Below are 27474 nucleotides of genomic sequence, written 5' to 3'. Positions count from 1 at the left end.
CAGAGGTGACCACCTATTCTTTATGGAATTGGAGTTCCTGTATTTTTTGTAATAGAAGCCTTATCAAGCATTCTCATTAAGGGCACGCCATGGACACATAGGTGACATTGTACACGTTGGTCGAAATCATAATATCCTGAAGTGCATTAGGTACAATGCAATGACACACCTTACGTGGCGCATGTGTTTTAACCGAATGATTAAAGAAAGTTACATTACAAGTCTGAGATGACCACACTTGTTTACAAAAAAAAATTCGAGAGACGGTGACAGCCATCGTATGCATCCTGCACTGGCAGTCGATTCTCGGAATGGCTTTGAAGAGCCCCCCTCCCCCCTAGTCTGCTTTGTAAGCAGAAAATTAAGGCCAGATGCTTGCACCTGTCGTGTCCGTCACTCCATGTTCTGGCATGGTGCCCGGTGTCCACCGGGGCGCGCCAACGGACACCGGTCACGTAAGACTCTATAGTGCTAGCGTTTGCCACCATCCATTGTGATTCACCAGACCAACTGGACTGCATGTATGCTGACGACTTCGAGCCCATGGACAATTTCAGGCCCAGCGACTCCACCCCCGGTCTGAGTGGTGTTGCCGATGCGTCCAAGAATACATATCTGCGGCCATCCGTACCTCACACTCCATGGTTTCGGATGATCGACGCACACCGAAAGAAGGTTGTTGCCGAGGAGGCCTCCGCGACGCCAGCAGCCACATTCCACCATCGTGAGCACAGACATAGAACCGGCCGGCCCCACCTGCCACGCCTTCCCGTAGAGGACCACAAGGTGATCTTCAGTACAAGAGGAGGCACATCTCTGGAACAAGAAACGGTCTTACCTTAATACGCTGCTGTACAAACCGCGCTCCGAGCCCCCTTGTCCATGGGTGCGCGAATATGAGTACGCAAGGAGCAGAACATCACCCTATTCAGCACCCCATACCTCGTGGTACAGCTGTGCCATGTGCAGACGCTCAAGCTCGGAAGCAGATCGTATTAGGTCTCCGCTTACGTGGCTTTCCCTAATAATTCCTGCAAAGGAGTAATCACAGGAGCCCTCCTTATACCCACAAAGGATGTCCTCATGAACGACACCGTCACTTATCCCCGAAGTATCAATATTATCTAAGCGCGACCATTCGGGACGAATGGAGCATGCCTCTACACCTTCGAGGGAAAGCGTGTTCCCCGATACGTTTACTTCGAAGGCTTACAATTTCGATGCAGACCTTTTCGACCAGTCACCCAAGTGTGCCATTGCTGCCTCAGATCTGGCCACTGACACGACATCTGCCCCTATCCACAGAAATGCCGGTGTGGAAATCGCAGCATTCTCAACCCAAGCGAACACTATGATGGTTGCGTCCCGCGCTGTCTAACCTGTGGCTCCGACGAACACCCCACCATCGACCTAGGGTGCCAAGCCCGACAAAGGAGACCTGGGCCCCGTGTTCGGAGAGATGAACGCCAGCTCCTAGAAACGCCGAATGACCCTCCACTGAGACAACTTTCTGAACAGTTGCTCAGAAACAACCAACCTCGCAGGAGGCCTCAGGACGCCAACAGCGAAGGCCACGGTGGGCGATACAAGCGCTCGAAAACCTCAAAGCATTGAAAGCAGACCTCGCAACCGATTCAACCCCAAGCACCTCCACCCATCTAGGCATCTGCGCATCAATCCAGGAACCACCAACCGCCTTCTTCACAGTGCAGTGCGAAATACTGGCCACGTATATTTACTGGCCACGTATTATACTGGCCACGTATAATCAACGTTATACGTGGTCAGCACTTCCACAACAAGAGCCCACCTATTCACCTGGCTTGGGGGCCAGTGCAGCGGCCCCGAGTTCATCTGGCTTGGCTTCAGGAGGTCGCCTAGATCAAGCCCCACAGTAGCAGCTACAGCGTCAGCAGGACATCCTGGCCAACCCTGGTAATTCGCCCGTTGAGCAGGCCTCCCAAAATTCTTCACAATCAACACCACCCCATCCACGAGCCCTCGTTCAACAGACGTGTTCCCAGTATTTCCAAACCCCAGAATTCATGAATTCACTCAAGGCCTCACACAACTAGTTCTAAAGCTCGTAAGTGTAAAGCTATCAAAACACAACTGATTAACGAACAAGAACAGGTCCTCCAGAGAATGAAGACCATGTTTAGTCACCGCATGGAAAAAATTAAGGCTGCAATTAATCCCCTGTGCGATATGGAAGCTCAATCATCACCAACCCGTAAGCATAAACCACGCAAATCTGCCGCCGCTTCCTCTCAGCACACGGAGCACGCGAACAGTCCACAATCGGAAGTTTCCACTCCCACAACGACCCAACATGGCGAATTCTAGCAATCAGCAAAATCTCGAAAGAGCAGGTTTGCCTTCTCCATCCTGAAATCAAGCTCCATCTGATATCAACATATGGCAGGTGATTTGTAGAAGCATCAGAAAGAAACACTCTCAATTGGCCGCCTACATTCAACACTCTGGTGAACCACCTCATATAGTGGCTCTGCAGGATACGGGGTATGTGCCTTTCTCTTTGCAAGGATATCAGGTGGCATCGCTAACATCAAGCACCACTATTTTCTCTTTCATAAAACCCTTCCATTCATAGATCAAACCCCTACGAGAAGCTCTTCAGAAAAAGAAACCAAGTACACTGATCTTGAGATAATCCCGTCGAATCACACATTGGGTAAAGTATTCTTGGTAATCAACATATAAAAAACCCCTAGAGATAGGGGCACGGGCATACCCGAAATTCTTGCTCAAACGCGGTGCGCAGATCGCATTATAGTGTGTGACAATAATGCACGCCATACCGCATGGGGTTACATAAGTAACTCACCGAAAGGTAACCTTGTACATAACGCCATGATGCACCACGCACTTGCCTTAATTATTGATCCTACTGTGCCAACGCAAGTAGGCACTAGCACCGCCAGGGATACCACACCTGACCTCATGATGGTGAGTGCACATGTAATAGTAAAAACACATGAGGTTCTGCCGGATACATAAGCTAGCGACCACCATGTGATTCGATATGTCATAACGCAAAACTGCAAAGTTTTCCGGCTTAAAACGCAGACCCTCGTTGACTAGGGTGAACTCCGCTCATATATCGCCGCGGAGAATACCACTCCGCAGTCTATGGAGTCCTGGACTCAAAGGATACAAGATGCTGTTGATGTGGCGGGTAAAAAGATTAAGAACACGGAAAATGCGCATAAACTTCACCCCCATCTCCTCCATCTGTGGGAGGCCCGACGAAGCCTTTGTAAACGATGGAAGCGTCAGAGAGTTAACCGCAAACTTCGCCTACGTATTGCTGCAGTGACAGAGGAAGCTGCACAGTATGCCACCCAGTTAGCAAAAGCAAATCGGGAAAACTTTTGTGGGACACAGAAAGAAACACAGAAAGCCCTTCTTTATCCCACGTCAACCAAAAATCACATTCACACCGCTACCCAACGGCTCATTTACCTAGAAGAGCAAAAAAACACAGACTTTATGACACACATAAAAAAACCTTTACATTCCTCAGCCCCTACCGGTGGATCCGAACGCACTCCCATTAACACCCCCGGATCTTGACGAAAACTTGGCTGCAGATATCACACTTGCAGAGGTAAAACAGGCCCTTGCTTGTATTACCCGGGACACTGCACCAGGGCCGGGTCGTCTAACATAAAAGTTACTCCGAAACTTAGATGACGTCTCTCTACAGGAGCTCACCGATCTCTTTAACGAACACTGGAGCAAGGGCACACTGCCCTGTGTTTGAAAACACGCACATAATAATCTGATTCCAACATCAGGCAAAGCACTACTTATCGAAAATTTACGACCCATCTCGCTCACGAGCTGTGTAGGTAAACGTTTTGAGCATGTTGTTCTTCGTCGACTACCGCTACACTTAGAAGCTAGCAATTTCTTTCCTAACACCCAGTTTGGCTTTTGCCCTAACCTATCCGCACAGGATGTGCTCCTGCATGTTAAAAAAAGAGTATATTTCACCCAAAATGGCAGACAGCCCAAACCAGAGTCATTCTCGCATTATACATACAAAAAGCTTTCGACAATGTCAGTCACGAACACATTCGCAGGACATTGGCCACAACTGGCTGTGGTCGTAGGACCTGGCATTATGTCAAAGTTTTTTTGGAAAAGCGCACTGCCGAGGTTAGATTAGGTACACTCAACTCCACCACTTTTTTCCTCCCATACAGGGGCACACCCCAGGGGGTGTCGTATCGCCACTCTTATTCAATGTACCCTTGGCCCCATTGGCCAAAAAGCTCGCTTATATTCCTAGATTGCAGCATGCATTTTACGCTGATGATATGACTCTGTGGGTGTGCCATGGCTCTAATGGGAAGGCACAAGACGTTCTACAAACTGCCATCAACGCCCCGCAGGGGCGCCTGTGAATGCAGGCGTTTGGTGTGTAGCGACACCACGGACCCGAGCTAACGGGGGAGTTTCTACTCCCTCCCACGCCTAGCCGTGTGTGGCTTTGCCGTACCGGGGAAAAGGGGATCCTGGGGGTTGAGCTGACGCTGGGTGATTGGACCTTTAAGGCCCCCCGGCAGAGGCAACACACCCCTTTGGCCCCGGCTTCACGTAGACGGCACCCCTGGGCCGACCCACCCAGGGGAAATCGGCAGTCGCCTTTTCCTATTCCTCTTTCTCTGCATCTTCGTCTTTATCTCTTACTATTTATCTGTCCTGTCTTCTACTCTCTTCCGTTTACTTCCAAACTTCCTGGCGGCTAGGGTTAACCCTGTGCGAATAGCCTACCTTGGTCTAGGCGCATTGGGTTATAGTGGCGTTGTACGGCTGGCGTCTGCAGTTTTCAGCATCTGTAAACTTGTAGCGTCCCCTCATTGGGCTCCGTGGTGGGTGGCCGCCAACGCTGCTGAACAAAAATAAGAAAGGCATGCATGGAGCATTCCCCCTAATGTCTGATCGTACCGGCTTAAAGCGGGTACGCACCGATGCAATTTTTGAATTTGTTCTGAACAAAAAAGATAACGTTCCCAAGTACCACATTTTCCACTGTGAAAGTACAGAAAAGAAAGCTAGAAGTATTTCCCCTTTCCTTTTGTCCAAATGTCTCATAGAAACACTGGGCGCAGGCTAAAAGGCCACAAAGACCGCCAGTGCTAACCTGTTACTTGAAATAAAAGACAACGCACAGTACCAAAGACTACATAAACTCACAGCATTTGGGGATCAGCCTATCACAATCACACCGCATCGAACCATGAACACAGTGAAAGGTTTTGTATCAGATGGAGACTTGATGGACCTCTCTGATGATGAACTTATAACAAGCTGGAAAGAAGAAAACGTCATTCAGGTTCAGCGTATCAAAATAAGAAGAGAAAATAAGGAAATCCCAACGAAGCACATCATACTAACTTTCGCATCTAGCACCCTCCCCTTTGAAATAGCAACAGGATATCTTAAACTGCCAGTTAGACCATACATACCCAACCCGCGGCGCTGCTTTAAGTGTCAGAGGTTCGGGCACGGCTCCCAGAGCTGCCGAGGACAGATTACCTGCGCGAAATGCGGCACCAAAGGTCATACCGCTGACGATGACTGTCAGCTACAAGTGCACTGCGCAAACTGTGAGGGTAACCATCCTGCATATTCCAGGTCATGCGTGGCCTGGAAAATGGAAAAAGAAATTAATAATACAAAGTTTAACTTGAACATAAGCTTCCGTGAAGCGCGGCAGCGCGTTTCCCCGCATTTTTCTGGGAACACATCGTATGCCGAAGTGGTGCGAGGGGAGTTAGCACCACTTTGGTTTTCGGCAATGCCTTGGACCACGCCCAGCGTGCCGAGGCAAACGCCACATGCCCCCATGGGGGGAGCAGCCTCGGCTGCCCCACCCTCCTTGAATACACCCCCACCGAAGGCCCCTGTGAACCTTGGCAGCAGCCAGGCCACCACACAAACTAAAGAGGTCCCCTTGACCTCCAGCCCGGTGGGGTTTAAGGCTCAGTCTGTCACGACGAAGCCTACAACGAAAACAACATTATCTGTCGTCTCTCCTGAGGCGATGGACACATCAACTGCACCGGCGCAGACTGCGCCAAAGGAGCGGCGGGGTTCCCTCGACAGCTCTAAAAAAGACAAAACGGTAATTACAGGGCCTTCTAAAGGCTCTGTAAGATAAGTCACTTCTCTCTTTAGACTCCAGCCACACTCGTTTCGTACACACAGCACTTCTTTACTCCCATAATGGAGACACAAATTATACAATGGAACGTCAGAGGACTACTTCGAAACCTCGACGATGTCCAAGTACTTCTACACAAACATTCTCCAAAAGTGCTGTGTGTACAGGAAACACACTTAAAATCCAAGAATACAAATTTTTTTGCGTCAATATGTTGTCTTCCGGAAAGACAGAGATGATGCTGTGGCGTCATCTGGTGGTGTAGCCATTAGAGTTAATCGAGGAGTAGCATGCAGTCATCTACCACCACTAACATCCCTAGAGGCAGTGGCTGTTCGAGCAGTTCTATTGAATAAGCTCGTCACCATCTGCTCTCTATACATACCGCCGCAACACCACCTGGAAAAACATGATTTCCAGTCTTTAATAGATGAGTTACCAGAAAATTATTTGGTTCTAGGGGACCTGAATGCGCACAGCGGTTTATGGGTTGACTGTCGATGTGATGCACGAGGTCGTCTCATTGAACAGTTCCTCTTTTCATCAGGTGCTTGTCTGTTGAATAGAAAAGAGGCAACATATTATAACCTTGCAAACAATACTTACTCCTCCATAGATCTCAGTATCGCATCTCCTTCACTTGTCCCATTACTTCAGTGGAAAGTCATAAATAATCCATGCGGAAGTGACCATTTCCTTTAGTTTTGAGTACACCAATAACATATGAATGTCCTCCACATGTTCCCAAATGGCTGGTGAACAAAGCCGACCGGGAACAATTTCAAAAGATTACACACCTAAGATGGACCGACATATGCGGATTAGGCATAGATGAAGCTGTGCAGTACTTCACGGCTTTTCTTACTGACGCAGCAGCCAAGTGCATTCCACGAACATCTGGACTGCCCGGCAAACGACACGTCTCGTGGTGGAACACTGAGTGTCACAATGCGCGAAAAGAACAGAACAGGGCATGGAGGGTGCTGCGCAACTCACCGACAGTGGAAAACCTTGAGAGCTTTAAGAAAATAAAATCTCCTAGCAGGAGAACGCGTCGGCAGGCCAGAAGAGAAAGCTGGCACAAGTTTTTATCAGGGATAAATTCATATACACAAGAGGCTAAAGTCTGGGACATGGTTCGTAGGGTAGCAGGAAGACAAGTACACTCACTCCCACTCGTAAACACACAGGGTGACAGCTTGGAAGATCAGGCGAACTTCCTCTGTGCACACTACGAGCAAGTGTCTAGCTCGGCACACTATACTGAAGTTTTCCAAAGATATAAAGCAAGGATAGAAGAACAGAAACTAGAATATAAGTGCACAAAACACGAGGCATACAACCAACCTTTCAACTTAGCTGAGCTACAAACATCACTAAACTCTAGCAGTAATTCTGCACCAGGCTACGACCGTGTCACGTATGAAATGTTGAAAAACCTGCCGCCTAAAACGCGAAAAACTTTACTCTCTCTATACAATGCTATCTGGCTTTCTGGCACCATCCCTGCTTTCTGGAAAGAGGCTATAGTTATCACTATTTTGAAACAGGGCAAGGACCCTTCCTCGGTTTCAAGTAATAGGCCCATTGCACTAATCAGCTGCCTTTGTAAACGTTTTGAAAAAATGACAAGCCGCCGACTTTTACATTTCCTTGAAACACACAATCTGCTCGACCAGTTTCAGTGTGGGTTTCGAGAGGGTAGATCCACCGCCGACCATTTGGTGCGTATCGAGACACAGATCCGAGACGCTTTTGTCCACAAACAATAGCTCCTCTCAGTGTTTCTCGCTTACGACACAACATAGCGTTTTGGGATATTAAGAGACTTGTCTCACCTGGGTGTGCGCGGTAGAATGCTTTCCATAATCGGGAGTTACTTGTCCAATCGGAAATTCCGCGTCCGTGTGGGCAGTACTCCCTCCCAAACATTTGTGCAAGAAACGGGAGTACCGCAAGGTGGTGTACTTAGTTTTACACTTTTTATTATTAAAATGAATTCCTTGCACCTGTCCATCTCCCGCGACATGTTCTATTCCACATATGTCGATGACGTCCAGCTTGGCTTTAAGTCATGCAACCTAGCAATGTGTGAGCGGCAGGTTCAATTAGGTTTAAACAAGCTCTCCAAATGGGCAGAGGAAAAGGGATTCCGGCTGAACCTAGAAAAAAGCACGTGTGTCTTGTTCTCCCGAAAGAGAGGCGTGCACTCAGAACCTGACATTGAACTGAACGGTCAACGTCTGTCTGTCAATGCGGAGCATAAATTCTTAGGATTAATCTTGGACAACAAGTTGACATTCGCACCACACATCAAGTATTTAAAAACAAAATGTTTAAAACCCATGAGTGTTATAAAAGTGTTGTCACAAACTACGTGGGGTAGTGACAGGCAATGCCTCATGAACCTGTATAGAAGCCTCATTCGCACCCGCTTAGATTATGGGGCCGTTGTCTATCAGTCTGCTACTCAAAGTGCCTTGAAGATAATGGACCCCGTGCACCATTTGGGAATCCGCCTTTGTACGGGTGCTTTTCGCACCAGCCCCGTAGAAAGCCTTTATGTTGAGTCAAATGAGTGGTCGCTTCATCTGCAGAGAACTTACATGTCCTTCGTTTATTTTCTTAAGGTAAAAGCAGACAAGAAGCACCCCTCATACTCTACTATTAATGATTTGTCGAGCTCAATTCTGTTTCAAAACAGACCTTCGATGAGGCAGCCCTTCTCAGTTCGCCTGAAGAGTCTAGCTGAGAAAACTGGAGTCTCACTTGAACACAGTTTAATGGCTCCTGTAGCATACCCGCCACCGTGGCAATGGCAGACTATAGACTGCGATGTGTCTTTTCTAGAAGTTACAAAACATGCGCCCATTGCCGATATCCGAACATATTTCCTGGAACTTCAACACAAATACACACGTCCTGAGTTTTTTACAGACGCCTCTAAGTCTAACTCCTCTGTGTCCTACGCTGCTGTTGGCCCTTCCTCTTCGGATGCTGGCCCTCTACATCCACGCACAAGTATCTTCACAGCGGAAGCTTACGCGATACTTGTGGCAGCTAAACACATCAAACAATCACAAATACAAAAAGCAGTAATTTATACAGACTCCCTCAGTGTGGTAACGGCTCTGCACAGTCTTAAAAACCAAAAAAACCCCTGTCCTCGTTTCACTTTACTCCATTTTTTGCACACTCTACACACTCAACCAACATGTTGTAGTGTGCTGGGTGCCAGGGCACCGTGAGATCCAAGGCAACGTGAGGGCGGATCAGCTCGCTGCATCCGTCCACAAAAACACTGCCCCTACACCCATATCAATCCCGGTCCTTGATCTGAAGCCGTCTCTCAAACGAAACCTCAGGGACTACTGGCAGAGCAAGTGGGATAAACACACACAAAACAAACTACACGTTATCAAGCCACACCTTGGTCATTGGCCACCAGTATCAAAATCTCGTCTAACAGAGGTAACACTAACAAGACTCAGGATAGGACACACATAAACGACACACACACATCTTTTGTCCGGTGGTGATCCACCACTGTGTGACAATTGTGGTGAGGCATTGACAGTTCTCACGTTTTAATCCAATGTAAACAGTTAGACACTCTAAGAAGACAACACTTTCCATTACCGACAACATATACCGTTACACCCCGCAATGTTTGTCGGTAGGGAACCACTTTTCACCCATAAATCATTTTTAGCTTTTTTAAGAGAAGTCAATTTTTACTATGTAATATACCCAGGCATTGCGTAGCGTGACCTCTCAAGAGAGGTTGCTGCTGCAGTGATTACATTTAAAAGCACTTGCCTCGCAGCCCTTGGACAGAAGGGCGCTGATGAGGCACGTGTGCTAGTGCCAAATATTTTTACATGTTTTTATTATCAAAATTTTTGTCACCCCTTTTAATATGCATATCACGCCACTGTCATGATCGTAATACTTATGTTTTTACCCACATAATCGCGAAGATTTTTAAGGCCCCTATACAGCCACGCAACATATCATTGTCTCATCTCTACTCATCGAAATGGCGCTCTTTGGCCATCAATTGGCCCTTGCGCCACAAAGCACCACACATCATCATCATCATCATCATCAAACTGCCATCAACGTCATCAAGCGGCATATTAGCACAGTGGGTCTCCACTGTTCGCCAGGAAAGTTGGAGTTACCATTTAAACCCCGCATGCAAGACCCAAGCATTGACCAGCATGTGCATGGTTAACCTGCGCGAAGAGTACATAAAATGGGGGTATTGCGTCTACACATACAACCAAACTTAAACGCAAACTACACCTTGAACATTATTGATAATCAGATAAAGCAAATTTCAGGACCAATCCGCTGGATAGCGTCGCGCAATCATGGTCTATCTGAAAAGGACGCCATGCAAATTGTTGAAGCTTTGGTGGTACGTCGCCTCACTTATCATCTTCTGTATCACCACCCCACTTAAAAGCAAATGGAACGGGCTAACAGTATAATCAGGCGGGCGGTTGAAAACGCACTGAGGTTGCCGATGCGCACCAAAACTACTCTCCTCCTAGAGACCGGTCTGTATAATACAGTGCAAGAAATAATAGAGGCACAGAAAAGCAATCAACTCTTGCGCCTTTCTCGGACACCTACAGGGCGGAACCTGCTCTGAACCCTGGGACTCGAATCAAGCGACACGATTCGTAACGAAGCATTGTCGCCTATTCCAATAAGGGTCGCGGCACGCATGCAACTCAAACCATTGCCGCGCAACATAAATCCACAACGCCATCCGGGCCGACGCAAGGCACGCGCTGATTATTACATACGGTGGTACAAAAATTGTGAAAACGTCCTCTATGTCGATGCTGCGGTAGGCCCACTTGAAGGAACGGCCACGGCTGCTGCCATGAAAGAAGACGGGCGCATTAGTATTTCTGCGTCTGTTAAAACGGCACGCCCCGACGTGGCTGAGGGGGTTGCACTAGCTCTAGCAGTGGTGCATGCGGCCGCATATTCTACCATCACAGAAATTTGCACTGATTCCCAGAACGCTTATCGATACTTCCGTCAAAGCATTGCACCAAAGACAGTCTCACGCATATTCAGCAACATTTCTTCACTTCTCCATCCGGTGACTATCACGTGGGTGCCTGGCCACGAGTGTATCCCCGGAAATTAGCGCGTTCATGCGCATTTCAGATGTCTTTCTATCTCGGCAGCATCTTTGTTAGTTTCGTTGCGAATGCTCTCGAGCTGTTGGTCTCACGCAGAAAGAGAAGAAATTATGTTGACAGGAAATTTCTCTGTCTCACCCTTGAGCTCAGTAGGACTTCGGAAGCGAGAAAGAGCGTTGGCTAGGAAGAGCTCCTTACTTGGTTTTTAAGTCACTTTGATTGGGAAACTTTGTAAAACAAGCCTCATGCGTTGCAATCTGAGTGGAAACTCACGCGGTGTTTTTTTTAATTATGTTCTCTAAACAGACTCGACAATAACTTTGGACCGCTCAAAAACATAATCTTCAAATTTTGTGCAGCCGTGAACAATGGCGAGCGTTTCCTTTTCAATTTGTACGTATTGTTGCTGTGTTTCGGTTAGTGAACGCGATGAATAGGCGATCGAATGCCCATCCTGAAGAAGAACAGCTCCTAGACCACGCTGACTGGCGTCCATTGACAATGTCACAGGTTTTCCTTGGTTAAAACACGCAAGTACAGGAGCCCGTATGGGTGTTTCTGGAAGTTGGCGAAAGCTCTCTTCCTGTTGGTCTGTCCAGGCCCATGCAGCGTCTTTTTCCAAAAGATCGGGTAGCAGTGCAGACAAGGTGGATATGTTCGAGACAAAGCGTGCCAGGAAATTTATCATTCCGAGAAAAATTTGGAGTTCCCTGCAGTTCTACAGTATCCGTATACAACACCGCACGCAAGACCTGATCCTCAGCAGTGGTCATCGGCCCTGCAGGTACAGCAAGGTTTTACAATCTAGCCACACCAAGCAGACAACTGAGGTGGACCAGGGAGCATCTCACAGAACTGCAGCCACAATCTGACTCTGTGATTCGCTCGCCTGCGCCAACTCCTCAGCCTGGTCCTGATACGGCGCTGCCACAAGCAGACGCTATTCGCTGAAGTGACCGATTTGTAGAGCACTACAACTTTATCCCCAGCCAGAGAGAAGGCAGTTATAGCCCCTTGTATTATCCACCTCTAACATTTTTTTGTATCTCACTGTTTGCGTACTTTACTTCTTTTCAAAGAGATAAAGATGTAACTATAGTAGCTTTGTCATGTACATGTGCCCTAGACAGTCACCTAATGCGCATGTCGCAGCTTCTGTCTCTGCGCCGCCGCGGTGGTCTAGTGGCTAAAGTACACGGCTGCTGACCCGCAGGCCGCGGGTTCGTATCCCGGATGCGACAGCAGCTTTTCCGATGAAGGCGGAAATGTTGTAGGCTCGTGTGCTCAAATTTGGGTGCACGTTAAAGAACCCCAGGTGGTCGAAATTTCCGGAGCCCTCCACTTCGGCGTCTCTCTTAATCATATGGTGGTTTTGGGCTTTAAACCCCACATATCAATCATCAATCATCAATCAGCTTGTGTGTCTGTCCTATATAAACAGTAGTTTACCAGACAATACGCGCTTTTTATACATTGCTTACGCACGTTCACAACTTGCTTTGGGCACCAAGTCACAAAGGTTTGTTTTTAAACGAAAGCGCTCATTCTCTTGCAAAAGCGGCACCTCTGGCGCCGATCGTTCGCCTTTTTCCGCTAACTTCGTACATTATATTTGCGAGATTCCGCCCATCGACATACAAAAAATGTCTATTAGACTTAGTCTTGATAGATTCTACAGAATAAAGTACCTCGTGTTTCCCTCGAACAGTGAGTTATCGTGGTCGAGAATAAAGAAAGTGGCTATTCCCGAACTTTGCGGCCGGGTTACCTCCCTCTATTTTACCTGCATGGAGCAAGTCCAGCGCTTTCTGCTGTGTACTGCTTCTGTAATAAGGAGGAAACAATTATTCTTTACTTGATATTTTGCCACCGGTTCACGTCGTTTACGTAATTAGATAAAAAAATATTGTCATTATAGTCAGCAAAAGAAATAGCTGGCTAACATCATCATTTTAAATGTTTCAACACCGAACTCCCAAACGTAAGTTAGTTATATTAGCTCTTTCTAGCTTATGCGTGAAATATAGCGAATAAAATACTGGAAACTTTCACTCAATTCCCCAATCCATACATACCATTTAAGATAGATCCCGACACATACGCACCACTGCACAGGTTCTGCGTCACTAAAACAGCCACCCTGAACCACATGGTATGGGAATGCCCACATGGAATTCAGGACTAAGGATCCCACTCACCGACATTCCTTCCTCGGTCACAAACAAATGTTTTTAGGGGCGAAGCTCTTTATAGCGGCACCCGTTCGTCCTTTGTAGTCATCGTCGTAGTGTGTAACCAGAGTTACATTTTGACCTCCAAGGTGGTGCCGGTGGGAGATTTCTCCTGTGCGTTGTTGAACAATAAAAAAATCGCAGCGTGCACGTTAACTAAATGCCGAATACTCCTGTCTCTCATTCCCCATTAGCAGCCATTGGCATGTACATTGAGCACTATCTGACAATAAAGGGTTGCTACGTTATATACTCGCTGGGTGTAACCTTCTTAGATTTAGAAAGGTTTAGCGAGCATTGAGCCGCAGTGCTATGAATACAATGAACTAGTATATACCATGAACTCGAGGTGGTTAAAGGTGGGAAGTAGATACGAAGCGCAAGCCGTAAGAAAGTAAAAGCCGAATTCTCCGGTCTCCCATTTCCTATTAGCAGCCATCGGCATGTGCATTGAGCACAATCTGACAGAAAGAAATTGCTACTTTATACTCGCTGGGCGTAACCTCCTTGATTTTGAGAAGATTTAGTGAGCGTTGGGCCGCAGTGCCGTGAATACAGTGAACTGGTATATACCTTGAACTCGAGGTGCTTAAAGGTGGGAAGTAGACCCGAAGTGCAAACCGTAAGAAAGTGTGCGTGTGCCACCTCTCTTTCAGTCCTTGGAATGTCCGCTGGATTGCGGTGTTTCTATATAGGGAATATATGATGAAAAGATGCGAGATAGTGGTACTTGGAGGGTTGAATAGATGGACCCATGAACCGACGCAGGGGCGGATGCATTGACGAACGCAGGGACGGACGCACGAACAGAGGCACGCACGGACGGGCGGATGGACGCATGGACGGTCACACAGGCGGACGCATTGACGGACGGAAGCAAGAACGAATGGACGGACGAATGCTTCGCCCCACCCGCCATCATTCACCCCGCGGATGTTTTACTATTCATTATATTCGAACCTAGAGGGTTGTCTTCGGAAGTCGATGACGTAGTTAATTTCATCTTCCTTCTATACCAGTCAGCAACTCAAATCGCGGAACACCTGTTTCGCGTCTAATTTTCGCCATATTTGAACATTCTGGATGCGTGCAATGCTCCATGCCACCTCCATTTTCAAGTGCAAACTTATTCTATCTCAAATAAATTAACCTATCTGAACGAACAAATTTTTGTGATAAATACAAAAAATCAGAAGCGCGCATTTCGGAATCAAGGTTATGCGAAGCGTGCGGAGGGTAGGTGATTTTGTTTTAATTTTTCTGTTGAGAGACACAATTTCAAATGACGCCAAATGCATGTACGACTGTTGCACGCACAGACATTTGTTCAACCTTCGCATATGATTATTTCATCAGTGTTTGAAATTGCGAAACAATGCCAGCAGCAACATAGGTATGCAAACACCAGCAGCGATGAGCTGGTGTGAAGCGCTTGTACTAGCGAGGAGGATAGCCCTAGACATTGCTACAATAATAAACATAAGCGTATACGTCGCCTACCTACAATTGACGCTAACCCGACAAGAAAGCAGAATCAAGGAGTATATATCAAAGGTTTATAAAAGCACATACCCACTACTGAAATCATAATTGGCGTTTCACCAACATTAGGGTGTATGTCAAAAGTTTTTTTCGAGACTTGGCGTTGCTCTGGGGTAGAATATTTGGTTGCCACGCAGAATGCCGGAGTTTGCTTTCTGCTGGAAACCTGACATATATTGTTTTCATTTCCATAATCTGTGCTGAACAGAGCAAAAACGAGCTGCTAAACGGCACTGAACGAATCTGCGACCTTCGAATTGAATGACACACGGAAAATTGATTTTTCTGTTTCTCTGCATCGCAATACTTAAGAATTTTGAACCATATTAGCTGGATATTGTCACGATGAGAACTGTACATGGCACAAGAAGAAAGAAGCGAATAGAATTAGAAATCATTCCTGCAATATAAAATTGACTACTGTGGTTTATAGAACCAGAAAATGTATCCGACCAAGTACAAGAATGCGATCAATTGCTTTTGGGTTACTTTGCCTCAGAAGTTTGTTTCCTTCACAAACAAAAAATTACAGCATATACACGGAGTAATGATGGTGAGTTAGGCTAAGCTTCGAAGGGTTTTGTAGGCAAACCATGAATCATTTCTTAGCCACGTCCGTCCGCACGTCGGTTGGTCCATCTTTTCACCCGTACATCTTTCTGCACGTCTGTCTGTCTGTCCGTCTGTCTGTCTGTCTGTCTGTCTGTGCGTCTGTCTGTCGGCTCTCTGTCCGTCGGTGAATATGGTGAACACTCCAAGTACCACCATCTTGCATCTTTTCATCATATATTCATCATATACAACTACCACCATCTAGCGGACAATCCAAGGGCTAAAGTGAGCGGTGGCTACTACATAAAGGAGGCGCACAAGGTCAAGAACGCACAAGGTCATCCAAGTTTCGTGATATTTGTTGGAAGCCACAGTGCATAGCTATTGGTAAGTGACATTTTTGTATTTTTTGTATGAAAAAAGAAGAAAGATTTCGAAGTAAGTATTCGGCATAAGGGCACACAGCAGCGCAAAATGCCTGCGAACAAGAGCTAGTAAAACACACGTTCGATTGAGTGACGTTGGCATAAGTGTTGCTGCCGAAACATAAACATCTTGCTTGTCTTTAGGGGCTAAAGAAATATTAGTACGTATTATAAAGATTATTGCAATACACTAAAACTACTTCAATCGACCATGATTATTTGAGAAACTTAATCATTCAGGCGTTTTCTTTGGCCATGATCATCGTGTGCACCGTTTAGGTACATCAAACCGTCCTGATCCACAAATACCCAGTCGGTGCAGATATTTGGACATTATTTCTATAAACAGAATGTAGTAAAAAATACTTTTGTTGTACTAACGCACTGAATGAGATTAGAGTAGGTTACTGTTTTATTGTGCTGGTAGGATGTTTACTTTACATGGCTCATTTCTTACTCGCTAAAAATGACACATTTCTCTAGCGGATACAATCAGTGACGGCTTGGGGAAGTCAACACCTTGCGATAATTTCTTCGACTTCGTATGTGGAAAACGAGCAGGGAACACGGAAGTGCCACCATCGAAGGTTATGGACTCTGCAATCGAATCCCTATTGCGTAAGTAGTCACAATGTTGTCTAACTTGCTATGTAGTCTAGACATAATATGCCAGATTATTAGGTTCCTATTTTAAGGCATTTTAAGGTTACTATTTTAAAACAGGTGTCTTTCCGCTTCCGCGAAATAACACCTGTTTTCTCACGATATGGGGAGGCAGACATCATTCCATAAATGCTATATTAATAATGCCTTACGCTTCATAATTAGGAGTCGTTTTCTAAAGCTGCCTATGTGTCCTGTGTGTCTCGGTTTTCTGACTAACATTATCGCAGGTCAAATTGCTTGTAAAATCCCTGCCACCACTCTCCATTTTATATCATTATACTTGTGTATTTAGGATCCAGCACGAGCACAGTAAGGTGAAGAGAGAGAGAGAGAGAGTGAGAAAGGAAAAGTGAGAGTAAGGTGAAATTTTATTTACATATAATAGGGAAACTCTCTTGGGAGTATTTTTCTCGATAATTAGTGTCTTCTTGAATTCTGCAATCGCGATGGTGTCAGTGACCTGGGCTTGTGCAAACAAAGTAGAAATTTAAATGTAGATCCATGAACGAATAAGTGCCCTAAGGCTATCGGTAAGAAATTCCATAGCAAGCTTTTTAGCAAAAACGACATCTGTGTCATCATTCTTTGCGCTATATAGGCGTTACTCTAAAGTGTCATGTAATAAATTTTCGCCTTTCTAGGACACCTATTTCTGGCCACCTGGCAAAAGACTTGAGTGGCACGCGAGAAGCAGAATAAAATTGCATGAACGGCTACATTCCGCTTCATTCCAGTTAGCACAGACACAATGAACTAAGTCAGGCGGCGGCAACCATTTCAGGCGGAGTGCGTTTCAGGTGGCTTGTACGAAACTGACCCTGCAGGGTTCGCACGGACGCATAGATGGTGGGGCGGCAGAGAAAATAAAGTCAATTGAGTCGCATTTATTGTTTTCTATGATCGATAGATATCAGTAGCTAATAATGAATAAAACTAACACTATCTACAATCATTAGAGTATGCAAATTACAAATAATGGTGAAACGTTATTTGGCTAAGCGTGCTAGTGGGTAACAACGTCAAATAGAAGTGACATTTATGTTCCTTTCTTACACTGTTACACGTAGAAACTGCAAAGTTGGTCCTTAGATAGAAAAGAACAAGCAACGACAGGGGTGTACTGGTCTGATGTCGTGTCTAAAAGAGCACATTGCTCCGCTCTGGGCCGCAAGCTGCTCACCCCACAATTGAATGTAGCAGATTACCCATGTGGGGCCAAGGGACCACGAACTTGTTTGACTTAATCATTGCTGCGTGACAGCGAATAACAAACATTTTTAAATCCGAAGTTTGCTTGACCCTCACTTCATCTTTCAGAAAGCGGTGCACCAAGGCAATGAAGAAATACTTCACACCATCTCCCACTAGAGAAAACATGTGTAGATGTGACACATCGGGCACAAACGCTTACACTGCCGGTGACGCTGGCGCTTATCGCGGCGTGGCACAAGAGAGAAACCTGGGGACGCGGAGGGCACCTAGTGATGGACCGGTGTTTCCTATTGGACCATGCCGAGTGCCGCTAATGGTCAATGAATGACAGAAGACTATCATTGGAGATAGAAACCCGCAGTGCGCCTATAGTTAACGCGCATGCTGCGAATTTTTATTGCTGAACAACGAGAAATCTCCCAACGGCACTCTTTTCAAGGTCAAGATCCATAGCCCATATACACCAGGTAGCCAGTGTACGGTTTTGTAGTATGAGGGTTGGTTTTTTCAATCATTCATTGGTTTATGCTATTGTTCTTGTTGGACTGGCACTGTTTTGAGGTGTTTGTAGCGCCTCAAGATAGAATACATTTAGATGCGAAGCATTTTTTAGCGAACCTCGGCGACTTCGAGCGTATCTATCTATCTATCTATCTATCTATCTACCTATCTATCTATCTATCTCTATCTATCTATCTCTATCTATCGATCTATCTATCGATCTATCGATCTATCTATCTATCCACTTACGTTTGGGTGCTTTTGTGGTCACCCTCTTAACTTGGCGTGAAACAAAACTAGCATGAGAGGATAAGATGGTTTGACGAATGAGACGCGCTGGTGAAGACATAAATAATGTCACAATCCCGTCGCGTACGTCGTCAAACACTTCTTGCCAGACAGTGCCACATACTCATAAGCAGGTATGCGCCGCTGGTATGCTGGTATCTGCCACAGGTGTTATCACTTAGTATCTACCCAGGAATGACGAGAACACACATGGGCAATTTCAATGAGCGCACTTTAACAAATACCCGATATCGGTAAGGTCGACCCCAAGAAGGCATAGAACAAATGCGAGGGTCCCAGCTGGAATAAAATGCAAGCATTCTGCGTGGCAATGAAGCATTTTATCGAAGAGCTACGCCAGGTATCAGAAGTACTTTTCAAATAGACACTAGTATTCGTGAAATGTCAGTAGTAGTTGCAGTATGTACTCCTTTATACAGCCGTCACATCGGGTTAACTTCAATTGTGGCTAGTTGCCATGCGCAGAAGTTGATTTATGTAGCATTGACCAGGGCCAGCACCGTCGCGGGCATCAGCGCTTCATATCAGCTTCTGGTGTTGCTAATACGCACGTTCCAGTTTACATTATTGCACAAGTGCAAACAACTGGTAACGTAAACATCTGCAACTCTTCAGCATATATATGTGCGAGCAACAATATATTTGGGGTCATTTTTGCATCATTCAATCAACATTATATTTAGCGTCAAATCTGCATCATTCATCATCTGCTGAACAACAGGCCTATCTAACCTTCTCATGCCCTCAATTGGAATATGCTTCATCGATCTCATCTCCTCGTCAGCATTACCTAATAGATAAAGAGGAATCGATCAAAAATCGTGCGGCCTGCTTCATAACCTGATAGTACAATCACTGTTCCGGCATCACCCTATTCAAACGGGATATTACCTTATATTACCTTTCCTAACTTAGATTCCCGCCGCTCTGTCCCCCTCTTTTGCATCTTCCATAAGTACCATTACAACTCGTGGACCAGTCGTCTATCGATTTAAGTTCCTTCACATATATACATCACGTCATCTTCATAATCATCTCAGTTTCAGACGCATCTTCGGCCACACACTCATTCAGTAATTCTTTTTTTCCGTGCTCCATTGCACTTAGGAATAATCTTACTGGTGAAAGTCTCTCGTTCAGAGACGCTGTGAATTTTCGTGAAAATTAGCATGTTTATATGTTTGATTATTCCTATAAAAATGTGTTTTTATTAATGACTTTGTATTTTACTGCATTGTTTATAATGTTTGTTCATTCCCTTTCATTGTAGAATTTTCTTCGTTTCATCCTCGACGTAGTTTCTTTTTGTGCTCCATTTATTGTTTTTTTTTCGTAAAGCCGCCCCCACCCGACTAAATGCTCTTCGGGGCCTGTAAGGTACCATAAATATAAAAATAAAAATATATTTAGGCCACTCTTGATGATTGTACATATTTAAAAGTTATGGCTCATCGTATTGGAAAGTTTAGGGTAGTCTCTGATGGCCATAGCGACAGTTTTGATGAATCTAAAAAATACTATTATCTGTTCTTTAGAAATCTTGTGTGAAATGCGTTCTCAAATATTACTCTGGTCGTAGTAGTGCACATCAGGGAAAAAAAATGCAATGCAAACTCTAAAGGCTCTCTCTCGTTATTTTTGCAGGAATTCTGAAGAGTCCTAATGCGAAAGGAAACAGCAACTCCACTGCGGTGGGAAAATTTACTAGCGCCTACATGTCGTGCATAAATGAACGTAAGCTTTTTCGTGATGAAGCGTGAAATTTACATCTTCTGATACATATTAATGATGCAATACTGACACACAGTTTCGTCGTCCAATTCTGACAGGGCATTTGGTACGCCTTTGTGTTGGAACCTAATGGCACTTCTTTGATAGATATGTGGGGTTTAACGTCCCAAAACCACCATATGATTATGAGAGACGCCGTAGAGGAGGGCTCCAGAAATTTAGACCACCTGGGGTACATTAACGTGCACCTAAATTTGAGCACACGAGCCTACAACATTTCCGCCTCCATCGGAAATGCAGCCGCCGCAGCCGGGATTTGAACCTGCGATCTGCGGGTCAGCAGCCGAGTACCTTAGCCACTATACCATCGCGGCGGGGCTTAATGGCATTTCTCCTCTGCTTATTATGCCATATATATATATATATATATATATATATATATATATATATATATATATATATATATATATATATATATATATATATATATATTGTTGAAGGACTGCCTCGTATTGCGTACCGTATATATGAAAGTATGGGAGGTAGCTTTTCAAGAAGACTTCAAATATTACGTTGACGTTTTGTTTTGGACCGAGTCCAACCTTTATCTTTTGGATCATCTTGTCTAGATAAAGGACATCCTCTGCCCAAAACTTCGACGGAATACATGAAGTCTTTTCGATGTGCTACATCTGTTAATTTTATATACACGGCAACCAATGCCAACCACTCTTTCAGTGCGGTGCTTAGGCTAAAGTTTGAAGTTTGAAAGTTTCTGACGACCACGGACTGCCTATAAATAATTACGGCACACACGATAACATTTTAATTGATGAAGTTCTACAGTATATATTTTGGCTGCTCTAGGGTTGGACAGAGAACATTTGCAAGAGGGTTATAAGGAAACACTGCCATATAACTTGTACCATTTCCTACTTGCCTTAGTGCAACGCGTAAATATGTTTTCTATTCGTCGCACAATTAAATATCCTATAACAATGTTTTTACCAAACTCTTCTTAGGAAACGACAGCCTGAGGCTCCATGAATCTATGCAGAGAATAATTCGTCAGCTGGGTTTTGACGACTGGTATTCATCAAGCAAACAGCCTACTAACGAAACTGACGAGACCATCGGCAATATCTTAAGCAAAATTGGCTTGCGCCCTTTTTTCGACTACAGCCTTCAACTGGAACCAAGGAAGCCCAGCAGCAAACGGACAATCATAGTGAGCCTCGCTTCAGTTTCTTCGTTTTTCCTTTTACTTTTACAAATACTCCACTTGGGATATTACATAGGAAGTGATGGGCTTTCTCATACAATAAAAAGCAGCTGTTGGTTTGAAACACGAGTTTTCGTGTTCTTAAAAACAACCGAGTTGTCATGGCAACGGTTTTGTGGGACGGCTCATTGTAGCCTCAGGTAAATGGAGAAAATGAATTTCTTACGGTAACGTGAAGATGTGACAATCAAATTACGTCACAAAGAAAGATTATCCAAGCTACATTCCACTTTGATGAAGTAAATATTGTATCACCATAATGACTAGATGAGTCTCGCCACAAGTTTTCAAACTCACTCCAGTGCAGTTAGGATGTATGTTTATCAAGAGTTCGAGGTATTGGCGGAATATTTTTTTAGGTCTGCTAGATCATTTATACAAGAGAACTTTAAAGTACGGTGTGGCATGATGAATTCGTCCTTTAATGAATCCTTAGGTAATTTTCCCTGATGAAAGTATGTTACTAGCATGCGTGGTCGATAAATATAATTCGTCTTCTTTATGCATTCACATAGGTGAAATGTGATCCCGGCTTGTCAGACCATTGATAAGACGCTGAAAATATGTTCTATTGACACAGCACAAACATTAAGGGGACAAAATCACTATCATCGTAATGTTCGAAGCATTCTGAAATATTATAGTCCCATTCGAACTGTACAGCGTGCATTGTAGCAAGAATTTTGTATCAACCACCCCTTGGAATGCCCGCCTTTGTAGCCATACCCGCGATCAGCAGCGAGTGACATACCGCGGAAATGTAATCAGCACGGTGCCCATTCGGCGTGCTGAGGTTGCGCTATAGTGCTCATCCATGAAAACGCTTTAGTCCGATTGCGTGGCTGCTGCTGTGGCTGACTGTAGGAATCACATCACTAGTGACATATGGTAACTGCACCCGATGAACACTATCTTATGCATGGCTCTTGGTGTCGCCGGCTCAGCTCTGCGATGCCGCATATCGCACGCCTGCAAGTTCCAGCAGCTTCGCGTGTTGCAAGTGGTGAGTGGAATGTGAACGAAATGCTTTCAACGTGAGCGCATTGTTCTGAAGACATTACAAGGCACCTGATGGCACCACAGCCTGGACAGCTTTTAGCACCAGCGGCTGCGCACTCTGATAATTGTCTTTTGATCGTCCACACTTTACGCACTCCAGAAATGCTTGTTTTTCTTTCACTGATGGATAATAGACCATACGACAAAAATGCGTTGGTATGTTTTCGCTATTTCAATCGCTGCCTTAACGAACATATGTGCACTTCTGAAAATGCTTACTCCAGCTAAAAGCCATACCCAACTATTTCTCAACTGCTGTCGCAAGTTAAACAACCTTTTTTATCTTGCAGATTACGAAGCGGACTGACTTCTTTCTTCTGACTTGCGCATCCGAAAAAATCAGGTCACTGTCGTCACGAGAAAAGTTCAATGAATCCAAGCAATCACAAGAGAGGGCTGAAAAAATATCCACAAAGCAATACAACCGCTGTAAAAAAGTAGTTGCTGAAATAGTTAGACTTACGAGTGCCAATGTGACGAAGAACCAAAGTATGATAATTGCGGAAGACCTTCTCACTTTTGAACGGGTGTTTTCAAAGGTAAGAAACTGAAGAAAGATATCGGACACTTAAGTACTGTTTTGCAATTTTTAACTACTCTATTTGTGTGTTTATTTCACGACGTTCTTCATTGGTAACTTTTATACTCTTATGTGGCTATTTTTCAGCTCTCTAAGCCGGTGGTTGAGAAACCAATGGAAGTAAACATGACATCTGAGATTGGGACGGCCGCTTCAACTAACGTAAGTTCTAGGCTACCAAATTTGTTTAGTGCTTTAATATACTGTGACATGATACGTACAGATCATGTCCTTCATAGGAAAATCTTGACCATAACTCGAACAATGAATAAGACGGTGGCGTAACATTTGAGGCACTGTCTGAGTACTTTCTTCATGTCAGAAGCTCTAACGTACAATGTCTCAAACTTCTGCGGTAATCATATGCGATCGATATTCACCTTAATGGGTCATTTTCATGCAGCGTACAAATCTGATAAAAAATGACTGTAAGGCTCTGCGGGGCAGAATGTTTACCTTTCACTTTTATTCCAGCAGTGATGTCGGTTGAGTGCATCTTAGTAAAAGGCTCTTTCAATGCCCGGATAACTCAGAACAATTTCATAAACCAACGCCATTGCTCTACAAATCCTGTCCCTCTTATCTCGGTTACATGGGGTGCAAAATGAAGCGGGTTGATGCAAGAAACTCCACACAAAAAATTACTGACTCTTGAGCATTGTTGCTCACTTTTTAGCTCATCACAGTACACTTTCCGGACACGTAGACTTATCAGATATCACCGTTGCTGTAAATACAGTGCCGGTGGAAGTATGTAATCTGCCTCTTACGAGTAGGCAGACTTACTCGTATTGGAATCAACAAATTTAGCTCCCGCTCGTTGAACACGTAGTTTCAATGATGTGAAGTGATTATTTATTTTGTTAGATACGTTCCGAGTTCAAAGATCTCATTATTCTCGGACGAGAATCACTCAGCGCATACCATTACTAGTACTGGGCGAGTAAATATGTTCTGCTGCGACTTTTGAAAACAAGTTTGGGAGGCGGAAGAGCATAGACGTGTGTACAACCTGCCATATTAAAACATGGGTGGTTGAGTCCGACGCAAGTCGTGTTGGAGCCAGAGACGCCAGACATGCGTCCACACTGGTAAGCATCACAAAAGCAAATGTTTTATCCAACCACAGCCATTCCACTCCCCCGAGGCGAGCGGCGCCTTTAAAAGTAGCTGTCCTGACACGGGCGAGACCTCAACCTTAATCAACTAGAGAAGCAGGTGAATCAGGAAAATAGACCAATACGACACTAACACACGGTTCCAGTGAAAACAGTTAGTTGCGAATTCGAGAAATAGGACTTCAGCGTTTATACTGCAACAAGGCCATGAACCATCCGAATATTTTATGCGTATAGATGGAACACCGTCAGCCCCCTGTACTCGTGCACCGCACTGCGTCAGCCCATTTGAAGTTTCCAGTGACAAATACAGTGGCAAATGTGAGTGAGAAAGCTAAGCCAAAATGCATCGCCTGTGCAAGAAAAGGGCAAAGGTGAAAAGAGATTGTCCAGCCTGATTGTCGAGCACTACGTTCAAATTTTTTTTTTTTTGCGATCAGCTGAGAAATCGTCCTATCACCTCACCCGTACGCATGTGATCTACGTGCGTTGCAGGAATGCCTATATCACACTCGTGGCGTGCGACGGATAACGTGCATGTACGCCAAAAGCAATGACAGCCAACAAACAAGGCAAGAAGAAAAAACAGGCAGTCCAATTCATAAAACAAAAAAATACAGTGGTGCTATTCTCTGTGTCATACGGCGTGTGATTTGCTCCGAGCCTACGCTTGTCCCTCCGAGCACCAGAGGCAGTTTTCGGTTGCAGTTTCAGACAGGACGCACGTGTAACAAAGGGCTAAAATTGTGGTATCATGAAAGCAAGTCTGCCGTCGTATTGTGTTTAAAAATTCTCAGATCAAGACGCTGTTTATTTGATATCCTAATGTATTTTTAAAAGAAGTTTAATTTACAGCTATGGTATATTATGAAGTTACTTGTTTTTGCTGTGGTTAAGCTTACCTCAGTGAAATAAACTATATTATTATTTGTCGGCTGTATGTAACCATAACTCTGGCTTGTAATGCTTTGCAAATAATTGTTTCAAATAAATGTGGTGGTACTCAGGGGCTCTGTTATAGAACGTTGCCTTATTATTTGAATATTACTCTACTTTTATTTCGTTCGCTTTTAATTAGGTGGCATCACTTAGTGCTCGTTTGTTTTCTAACACAAACTGTTCGCATGCAGCTAATGTTAAGTGACCGCAGACAGCAAGGCTTCCGAAATACGAGCGATGTGATTCACTGCAATCTTCTCCTAATCGAAGTTTTCCTTACGAATTATGCTTGAAAATGAGCTACGTGACATCAACGCAACCTTAAAGGACGATATTCGGGTTATACTAGAGTGCCCAGACTACTATGCAGGCTTGATAAACTTTGTAAGCAGAGTAAACAGCACGTAAGTAAGATAAATAGAAGCATCTTTTTTTTTCGAAGTCGTTGGTTTTTAAAGTGCGAGACTGTGCACACGACGATAAGTAAGCTGCGCTTGTGTACGCTTCCGAAAATCATTTGTAGAAGCTGAAATTAGCGCAGCTTTGCAACTATATGTCGGCGCGACAAGCACTGTGCACGAAACATAATATAATGAAGTACAATTTGATTTTACGCTATATGCGTGAGAGATATTTTTAGTCTAGTTATAAATGTTGCTTGGTGGTCCCCGAACGGGCTATTCAAATTTACATGCAGCTCTAGTTTAGCTTTTATCAGTTTAGTGAACATTTCAATGATCATCCTATTTTTTTACTAGTTTCACTCACAAGTTGCTTGCGTCATTCCGCTCCAAAAATGCGTACAATTCTTCTTGAGAAAGGTGTTGTAGACACATCTACAAAATGGCTTGAACTGCCTCATCAACGGCCCGCAGGCTACCAAAACCAGGCTCATTTGAAGCTGACGTCCCCTTCTAAATTCGGCACCTGAAGTTTCCCCAAAACCAGGTTGCTAACTGCCAAAAATACTTCCGGGAACTTTTCGGGCAGACCCAGTACCTTCCCCGAGTCACGCACTATGATGCACTGCCTGCAATGCACCAAATCTGCAAAACATAAGTTTACGATACTAGGTAACACATCATAAAAAAGTTGGGGGACACTTAAGCCTTGTCTCTAAGAGATGAGCGCAAAAGCGATATTCTGGTCCTTGTGCGTACTTCAAACAGCGTATGAATTTTTTTCAAACTTGCTACCCACCCACTATGTGTCATTAAGGGTGCACTAGCGTGGGTGCTTCTTTGAGTGGGCGACTTGTTTTAAACCATGAAGTCATTATGATAATCCCATGTTTTGACGCCGATGGCAACGATAGCCTGTACGACGCATTACTAGGGCAATGTTTCGTGTTGCGTTTTGAAGCTCGTATACAGGACGCGTGTGTTTGTAAAGCAAGGAAGTTACTTTCGCTGCATTTTTAGGCAGGGGAAGTGATTTTTACACTATTCACAAGCAGAGGCGTGGTCGTGTCGTAGAACACCCACTTGCAGTGCAAACGACTCGGTTCGATCCGCAGTCAGACCTGAATTTTTATTATTTATTGTAGTTGCACCTTCCGCGATTTTTTCGGTCACCCAAAGATGATGATTTTTCGCCATCGCGTTAAAACAGAATAAAAAAATATGCAGCTTTGTGGATGCTTTAGGAATTAATCCTCACTAGCACGCACATGTATATTCAGGTGCTCTATACAGCCAGTCACGAAATAAATAGTGAAAGTCATATGCGCATTGTTTATTTGGTTGCCTTAAGTGAAGGGAAAGAGAAATGTTTTTCTTCACGTTAGTTTCGGAACGTGGTACATTGACAAATTCACCAAATGCTGCAGTCATTTAACTAAAGTGGTTTGCGGCAGTCATACCCGACCCGATAATTCTAAGGGAACCTGCAGTAATTACGCAGGAGGTGACGTTCATTCTATGCAAAAAGTACGTTTTTATGTTAAAGGCTCTAGTCTAGAAAAATG

General features: G+C 44.7%; 2 protein-coding genes across 3 annotated transcripts in view; both read left to right on the top strand.

The window, feature by feature from the left end:
* LOC119187311 (uncharacterized) overlaps positions 1–27474 on the top strand; it is a 293285-nt gene that overhangs the window by 157701 nt on the left and 108110 nt on the right. The window lies entirely within an intron of this gene.
* The window catches only part of LOC142761740 (neprilysin-2-like), a 34706-nt gene continuing 33016 nt past the window's right edge, over positions 25785–27474 (top strand). For both annotated transcript variants that reach the window (XM_075872295.1, XM_075872296.1), the window contains exon 1: positions 25785–25912. In XM_075872295.1, the coding sequence (XP_075728410.1) occupies positions 25794–25912 (119 nt within the window). In that variant the 5' untranslated portion in view covers positions 25785–25793. The remainder of the gene's footprint in view (positions 25913–27474) is intronic.

The sequence above is a fragment of the Rhipicephalus microplus genome, chromosome 8 (assembly GCF_043290135.1).
Source record: "Rhipicephalus microplus isolate Deutch F79 chromosome 8, USDA_Rmic, whole genome shotgun sequence".
Taxonomy (NCBI): Eukaryota; Metazoa; Arthropoda; class Arachnida; order Ixodida; family Ixodidae; genus Rhipicephalus; species Rhipicephalus microplus.
This window is presented reverse-complemented; position numbering and strand designations above follow the sequence as displayed.